The sequence below is a fragment of the Merops nubicus genome, unplaced genomic scaffold (genome assembly GCF_000691845.1).
Source record: "Merops nubicus isolate BGI_N331 unplaced genomic scaffold, ASM69184v1 scaffold5368, whole genome shotgun sequence".
NCBI lineage: Eukaryota > Metazoa > Chordata > Aves > Coraciiformes > Meropidae > Merops > Merops nubicus.
The window spans coordinates 4576-13367 of NW_008625005.1; the positions used below are offsets into that span (position 1 = coordinate 4576).

Genomic DNA, 8792 nt, shown 5'->3' on the forward strand with positions numbered 1-8792 from the left:
GTATGGAGAGGTTGCAGACAAGCATCCATTCTCCAACATTTGCAGTAATGGGCCGTCAAATGTGTTCAATAATAATGTTTTAAAAAAAAATCTTGGAAACCAACTGAAATGCTGAAGAGATATCACACTAACATCAAAGGTGTGATAGACTTCAAACAGTATCTTACCATAGTTCCAAGATCTGGGCAGCTATAAGATGTATAAGATAGAAGACTTGTTGGACGTTGATTTATCTGAGGATCCTCTGTGAATTTGCAAATGTGTTTTGAACTTAGTGAATTTCACAACAGTCCCCTTGACACATAGGGATAGATGAGGGGTTTTTTCTTCAACATCTGCATTTTTGATGCAGAAAACAAAAACTTAATCTCAAAACATTCCTAAACTTTAAGGAAGAATATTGCTTTTTATTATGTATCAAAACAAAAGTAACAGTTTGATACCCTTCTAAATCCTTAAACTTGCTGCCAAATTTGATTATAGTGTGAAACTTTGTTGCTGATGTTGGTAATGACTTATGAACTGTGAGTTGATTTCAAGCTTCTGCTTCTAGGCATATTGCTTTTTACTACTTTGGACAGAACCTTGCTCTTCCTTGTGGGGGACAGAGAAGGGTCAAGGTATAAATAAATACTTGTTTCCCTCTACCTTACAGGAGACCTGCAAACAAAAAAGAAATAGAAGCCATTAACCTACCTTGTTAAGAGAGAACACTAAATCAGCACAATATGGCACAGCATAGTATTGTCCTTGGATTCTTCATGATGACTGTTTTATCACTGTTGGATGGAAGTTCGGCTTTCCTGTTAAATCAGCGTCTGAAGGGAAGATTTCAGAGAGACCGCAGAAACATCCGCCCAAACATCATCCTTGTTCTTACTGATGATCAGGACGTAGAGCTTGGTAAGAGCCCAACGTAAAGAGAATTTTAGCTAATGAGTATGGCAATACTTTTCCTAGAAGCTAGACTTTTGCATTCAAACTATTACCTTTTTTTTTTTTTCCATTGTGAAAAATGATAGGGAGAACAAGTAGCAAAAGTTTAAACCTACCTTTACGTAGAAAATAGTTTCCAGCTGCATGTAGTTCAAGGAAACCAAAACTCAGTCTTAACTTAAAATGTCAAACTTCCAGTTTCTGTGGAAATGTGAGATTCCTGTGTATCTGTCTTAATCTAGACATGTAAACTATACTTCTGGCAATTGCAAGCAGAACCTGGGAAGCTACATGCCAAAGCAGTAGGTTTAAATTCATAGATGATTATTGCAACGTGTAATTAGCCAATTTTTTGTGTGTAATTGCAGACATTCATTACATATACAATTTTAATTTTAATTACTTAAATGTTACCTAATAGTCCTACTATTCTGGATGTTGTCCATTTAGATGTGTAGTTAATTACTGGCTAAAATCACTTAGTATGAAAAGGTTGTTCTTTGTTACTGCATGTTATTTTAATTGCTGAAGAAAGGACATGAAGATTAAACACACACTTTGCCTAATGATTTGGAATAATGAATTAACTGACAGTTAAGGTTTTATTCTGTCACCTGAACAAGCCCATATTTATCAAATGTTGTCTGTAGTTAGGAGGAGTCACTAACACAAACCCGTTTACACTAATAATTTTGCTTTAGAAATATGGTTTTAAGTGAGTAGAAAGCCTGGATCATCTGAAAGGTGAGAGCTTATCTATATGTGGTCTGGTGGGGTTTTTATGGAGAGTTACTGCACCAGAATTCTCGTATGGATGGGAAGAGCTGGAACAGTCCTCGCAGAGGAAAGGGAACACAACAGTAAGGCTCAGCAGCTCGTCCTACTCGGACACTCACGCGCCTGGTTGAGACTGCATGTCTGTGGTCACAGAGGTGTCACATTCCTCTCAGAGGTGGTGAGAAGGCCTGCTATGGCAGCAACCCCACTAAATAAGTACAAAAGTAATTCAAATCAGCAGGATCAGAAATCTGTTGTTGTCTTTTTTTTTTTAATGGTTATATGGATCACGGATAAAGTGGTTTCAATAATGTACAAATTTATCATCTTCTGTTTTATGCTGACCTGCTTGTTTCTGATGCAATTATCTAAGTCCTTTGGGCAGTATATTTTTCTTCTCAGATAATCTGATGCTTTGCACTTTCAAGCATAATGGGCAGATGTCCACGCAAATTAGGATCTAAGAAAAATCCATTTGATGAAGCTGAGATTTTATATTCATCATTTGCCACTAATGGCTTTGTGAGACCCAATATTTGCTTGAATTAATTTTTATTCTTGTCTGTTGTCTGGTGAGCTGTCCAAGTTAATCAAAATTGTCATTTGTGGGCATTGCAGTTAATGCATTTAAGAGAGATGAAAACAAGATGAGAATTACAAATAAAAGCTAAGGAAAACTTGGAAGCTCTAGAAGTGTAGCAGAGAAAACAGTGCATAACTAAGATTTCATCAGTTTCTAAGAATATTCTGTAACTGATGGATATTGTAGCTTTCATTGTTCTTTTGTGGTTACTTTGGAGATAAAAGTGAAGACAACACAATCTCAAGTGCTCTTAACAGCTTTTCCTTTATTTAATTTAAGATAGATTTAACCATGTGCCAGTAGCAGGTGGAGTTTCCCAGGAAGAGAATGTTGTCCCTTCAGGAAAGGAGTACAATTTTTTTTTTTTTAAATAAATTAAATTTGCACTACTGTTAATCATGAGTTCTACTTGGAAAACCAAATCTCAGCCTTGTACTGAAAAAAGAAAAAGACTGATGAGGACTGGTGAAAAGAATCTCCAGGCCAAAGGAGAATGAGTGTGAAATGTAATAGATACAAATGGGAGAAGAAAAATGAGAACACCAAGAACTACTGAAACATATCCAGCTGACCATCTAATCAAGAGTTGTACTGACAAGCAGGATAGAAAGAAGAGGAATATACTGACAAGGAGAAAGAGTTAACGAAAACCAGACTTTTTTCTTCCCCATTAGAGCCATTTAAGTCTAAGTTAGTATAATGCTGATGTCCCCTGTGTGGTGGACTCAGCATCTCCAGTTTAATTAGGTTTGCCTACCATATTGCTGTGGTTTAACAAACCAGCTTATTTCATTATCTCATAGCTGGAGAAAGATCTGATTATTTAGAATATATTTCAGCAACAATAGAGAAATTTGAGTGAGAGGTGATTTGGATGTTCAACATCTTACTATGAAAAACTACAAAAGTGGCATGGAAGACAATTTTTTTTTTTCTTAGTTATCATATATGGAAATTAGGGCCCCAGAGGTTTGTTAAAATTAAATATGAGGAAAAAACAGGAAATGAAGATGTGAAAAGGGTACCTAATTAGGTTGAAATAGGATAAAAATAGAAGTCTTTAAGGGACAGTTAATTAACGTTCTGGGGTTCAGTTAACTTATCTGCGTATGGATACCACTTCTTAAATTGTGCTTAAATCACTTGGGACTTAAGTTCTTCAGCAGCTGGAGTTCCCTAAAGCTCATGTAAATTATGATCTCTGACAACAAAAGACAACTAATGAGAAAGTCATATTATTTCTAAAACCAAGTATATTTTCTTCATTAGTATTGGTCAAAATATCAGACTTATCTCTAAAGCAAACTTTGGAGACACACTAAGCAAAGTTGTGTTAGACCACATAAATATCAAGTAGAATTTCAACCTAGATTTTGCTTTGCACAGTGATCAAGCAGCTTTAATGCATCAATTTGATTAAACTTTTAATATTTTCACAATAGTTCAGTGGATTTTCTTTTTAATAGCTTAGACTTTACACATTTAACTACTAAATTTTCTGTTATGAGTGGTTTTAGACAGGTAGCAGAACACTTTCTGAATTAAATATTGATACTTCAAAGCATAACTTCTTTTGATATATCCACTAATGAAACCCCAGAAGGTTTTCCAACTCAAAAGGTGATTCAACACATAACTGATCTTCTGCCACAGAAAGATCAATTTCTACTTTTTCTCACAATTCTGTTTGTATTGGAGGCAAACTGAAGAAAATAAGTTTTGGTTGGCTGGTTTAATGCTGTTTAAAATATTTAAAGCTGGCCTGTTTAAGATTGCCCGGAAGAGTATGCTGGATTTTTACCTTCCACTGATCTGTCATTCTGTATTAGTTCTCAAGCTGGGGAAGCAGATTAGATCATACGTTTTTCTATTAAGGACTGTTGATATATAGGGCCTTGTCATTACAGCAGTTTTATTAAAGAAGGTTACTGTCCCCAAGGGGAGTCTTAACATATACCATTATTTATGCACAGATGCCTCTGTCATTTAAAGGAATTGTTAAATTGTGTTTTAATATTGGGACGACAAAACATCCTCTCTAGCTGCCTGTTTACGCTTGGGCTACCTCATAAGACAACACAGAGGAAACACAGTTTTTAGGCTCACATTTTCTATAATTGACTATTAACACTTATCCCACAGTTATGGAAACCAAAAATCCTGATTTTTTTGAGACATTTCTTTTTGATATGTGAAGTTTAGCAAGTTTTAAAGGGAGAGTGTGATGACCTGCCACGTTTTTTGTCAGAGTGATGTGACGCAGATGTACTTTCACCTGAGAAATACACACAGATTTCTAATTTAATTATTTTTAATACTCATTTCAATAAAATGATCTCATGAAAACTAATAGCATGATAATTCTTAGGTGGTGAGCTACAGTAGCAGTTAACCTTCCCTCATGGTGCCAGAGAGTCAGATGTCCTATGTGACTTATGACCGTTCTGACTCCTGGTAATGTCAATGTTCTCTGTATCAAATCGACTTACTGTTGCAACTTCATAATGAAATCCCTGCCTAAAGAGCTTAGAAGGAACATAAACCCAGTACTGAACGAGACAACATACAGTTTGTGCCAGATGGTTGCAGGATGCATTGATTAAAGCTGAACTATTAATCCAACTGAAGCATGGGTAAGTTAGCCCAAGCCCTGCTCCAGCATGAACCTATAGCTTCATCTCCATGTTGTCTATGGACTTTCTGTGGCCCAAACAAGAATGGAGGGTTGGTGATGGAAAGGGTCATGCTGATGACAGGTACCATTACAAGTTCTTTGGAAATTGGAAGTTTTTCCTAGATCAGGTATAACTCTGATGCAGTTTTAACTATTGGGCAGCAGTAGAAGAGGGAAAGTAAACATCTGTCTTCTTCTGGTCCTTGGTGCTTCTGTATGTAGGAAGAACTCTGATATGGTACCAGATTTAGCTTGGTGGATGTCTCTGGTAAAGATCTAGTCTTTATCCAAAGCCTTGTCATAAATGGGAAACCGAACAGTCATTTGGCAGCAGTGTGGCTTCTAGTAATTGTTGGCAGAAAGACTTTCACTCCCATTGCCCCAGTTCATCCAACTCCCTGCCAATTAAACTTGTTTGGTTTTAGATTAAGTTTATAAACTGTGTAGAGTTATCTGTACTAAGTAGTCATCTAAAAATCTGATTGTTCAAAACCAAGTCTAAGAAAATTTAGAGAGCTTTAGGTAACATTGTTGTCAGAATGGATCAAGTGATAGATAGAATTCAGTGGGCTGGTTATGGAAATTCTTATGAGAGCTTTACTTTGTCTTTGTTTCAGTGGAAGTTACAGAAATCAATGCCTCACATTAGAGGTAAGAACATTCTATCTAGAGAACAACTCTAGCAGATTGTGCTTGAGCAGGGGGGTTGAACTAAATTACCTCCAGGTGTCCCTTCCAACCTCAGTGGTTCTGTTATGTAGTTACAACCCTCAGCCTTTTGCAGAAGGTTGGCACAAAAGGCAGTGCGTCAAGGTATCCTTTGAAACCAAGGATTAAATAATGCTTAAGGAGTATGCAAACTTTGGTCAGGGTTGCTGCACAAAGTGAATTTCACCCTCAGGCCACATTGTCTCAGCCTAATTCATGCTGGTTCTTGCCTTCAGCTACTGGAACAGTGCTACTGGCTCCAGAAAGCCTGCACAGATGGTGCAGATAGTTACAGTGGTAAATCTTGATCTTAGAGAGAGAGTAATTAGAAAAGCATATGATCTGTGTCAACAGGTTTAAGCCAAATCTTAATTTAGGGCTTCAGTAAAACAACAGTCTTAAAACAATGGGAAAGCTTTACCATAGGAGAGAGAATAATTTATTTGGATTGTGTTTGCTATGAAATTACAATGCCCTCACTACCTATGCTTCATTCTGGTCTCTGATGTAACATGTGAGCTCTTAGTTGGCTATTGTGACTGAAATAAGAAAGTAATTCTGAGATGGTTTTCTTCTTCCAGGTTCTATGCAAGTGATGAATAAAACAAGGCGGATCATGGAACATGGAGGTGCTCATTTCATCAATGCCTTTGTGACAACACCCATGTGCTGCCCATCTCGCTCCTCCATTCTTACAGGGAAGTATGTCCACAACCACAACACTTACACTAACAACGAGAACTGTTCCTCTCCATCCTGGCAGGCTCAGCATGAAATACGTACATTTGCAGTATACCTCAACAACACAGGATACAGGACAGGTAAGATAAAGGCTGGCTCCATCTAAAAGGTTCCTTAGACTTACTAGTACAGGGGCTAATGTATATAATAGTGTAATTTGTTCCTGTAATGTACTGTGACGTACGGAGATAGACTCTATAACCCAAAGGTTATACAGTAGGTATGTTTATTGCACGGGGGATCGCTCCACCACAAACGTGCGTGCCCGAGGAGGCAAGCCCTCCCACATTTATACAGTGAAACAACACATATTCATGTGACGCCTATACATATTCATTACCTAACCCCGCCTACTCCCGCTTTGTATGCTAATTAGCTTATCAGTCCTTCGTGCTTGCACAGATCTTCTCAAAAATTATGGGCAGGGGTCTTCGGTGGTCTTTGAGAGGAAGGCCGTATGCCTTCCTCGCAGTGTACTCTTCACCCTTTCCCTGGAATGCGACGATTTTGCAAGCTTGTAATGTCTTTATCAATCTGAGCTAATTTGTGTCCTTGTTTACCATCTATTTCTCTTCAGCAAGGGGATTTATCAATGTTTTTGTGTCGGGTGCCATCCTGTTTTCTAATTCTTGTTCCTTATGGTTTCTTTCTAGATGAGGTTGAAGTGCCCTTTTCATGGTTGAGTGTTCTTCTCAGGGTTGCTTTTACTTAGATAAGGTTAGAATGTTCCTTCTGTCTGTAAATAAGTCCTTACTAGCAAGAGAAAGCAAACTTTTCTATCTGTTAGCTGTTTCTTTTCCTCTTAAGCTATATGATAGTATATTCTATACTCTAAAATTCTTAATGTGTATAATTAACCATTATTTTATCTATTACTATTCTTCCCCTATATCAACTGCAACAGTGCAGAATGCCAGATCTTTTGTCTTGCATGTAGGTTTAGCTTCCTTGTATCTTCACTTGGGGAAATTAAAAGAAACCCATCCTCCCCACCCTCTCCCGACACTTTCCCCCCCCAAAAACAAACAAACAAACAAAAGATGACTACAAACAAGCCCCACAACCACTTTCTAAAGATTCTTTAGAAGCTGGGAAAGATAAAATAATGTGCATGCTTTACCTGAAGGCATAGCACATGTAGAGTATGTCCTGCAAGTAGCTGAAGTGCATAAAACAGACAAGAAAGATGCTATGGAAAGGAATTAGTTATTTGAATTTTGAATTTTTAATAAAACATATTAATCAAACTAAGAATAGAAGAGACTACTCCTTCTGCCAGCTGGATTGGTTTCTCTAGACAATCCATTCCCAGAAAGGAGTTTAGGGCAAATAACTGAGGAATAATCAGCAAGATCAAATGTATTCTTGAGAAACATGATCCTCTTTGCATGCAGTGCTTCTTAGGAACAAATATCCTGTAGAAAGGATTTTAGAAAATATGTACTATGTGTTTCACACCTATTTCCTTCTTTCATTCTCCAGACATGAGTTTTAGGTCCTTGCCCATTACAGCAGTTTTGTAACTTTTCTTGCTAATGTCTTTCGTCATGACGAGGAAGAGGCTTAAACCTGGTTCTATCCGTGTTACTTATAGTATGTGTACTATGGTATTGTAGTGTAGGTGTTACTGATAGTATACCTTTTTTTTTTCTTCAATTCATAGCATCTGAGGTTTCCAGAAACTAACATAAATCTTGCATAGTAACTGTAACAATATCATTATTTCCTTTCTAACTGTTGACGTGAATTTTACATGTTATTGCTGCGGTCCTGGTCTTGTAACAAATAAGTAATTTCCTCGTTTTGTTTCTCTAAAATAAAGACCTGAATTAATCTGGAAAGAAATAAATTAGGGGAAGTGCACATACCTTAATTGGTTGCTGTTTCCCTCTATTTATCATTCTTGGCACTAACACCAGTGATCATATGAATAGCATACCAAGGTTAATGTTTTATTCTTCATAGTTGTTTTGTGTTTACTGATGTTTGCTCTATTGCAATGATCTTTATATTTACTCTATTCCAAGCACCTGCAATTCTGACTAACTTGTATAGCTACTGCGGATGTCTTGGTATTCGTATGTCTTACATTTTTACATGAACTTAATGTTTAAGTTTAGATTCAAGGTCTTAGTGAATCTGTTACATTTTCAGTCTGCCTCTTTTACTTTGGAAACTAAATTCCTTGGAACATACAGAAATAGTACTTTTACAAATACGAAGCAATCTTCAGGTATAAATGAGATTCTCATTCATGTAGTTAAATGTGCCATGTTATTACATGAATTTAAATGGAAATTGTCGTCATTGGAGACTGGTGTTCGTTTCTGATCTCCAGATAAAGTCTTGAGTTATCACTATGAAAGGTATCAG

The 8792-nt window shown here is 36.9% G+C and overlaps 1 protein-coding gene across 2 annotated transcripts in view; it reads left to right on the top strand.

Annotated features, from left to right (window-relative positions):
• Nucleotides 1–668: 668 nt before the first annotated feature.
• SULF2 (sulfatase 2) overlaps nt 669–8792 on the top strand; it is a 61181-nt gene continuing 53057 nt past the window's right edge. For both annotated transcript variants that reach the window (XM_008945521.1, XM_008945522.1), the window contains exons 1-2: nt 669–903; nt 6260–6499. In XM_008945521.1, the coding sequence (XP_008943769.1) occupies nt 729–903; nt 6260–6499 (415 nt within the window). In that variant the 5' untranslated portion in view covers nt 669–728. The remainder of the gene's footprint in view (nt 904–6259; nt 6500–8792) is intronic.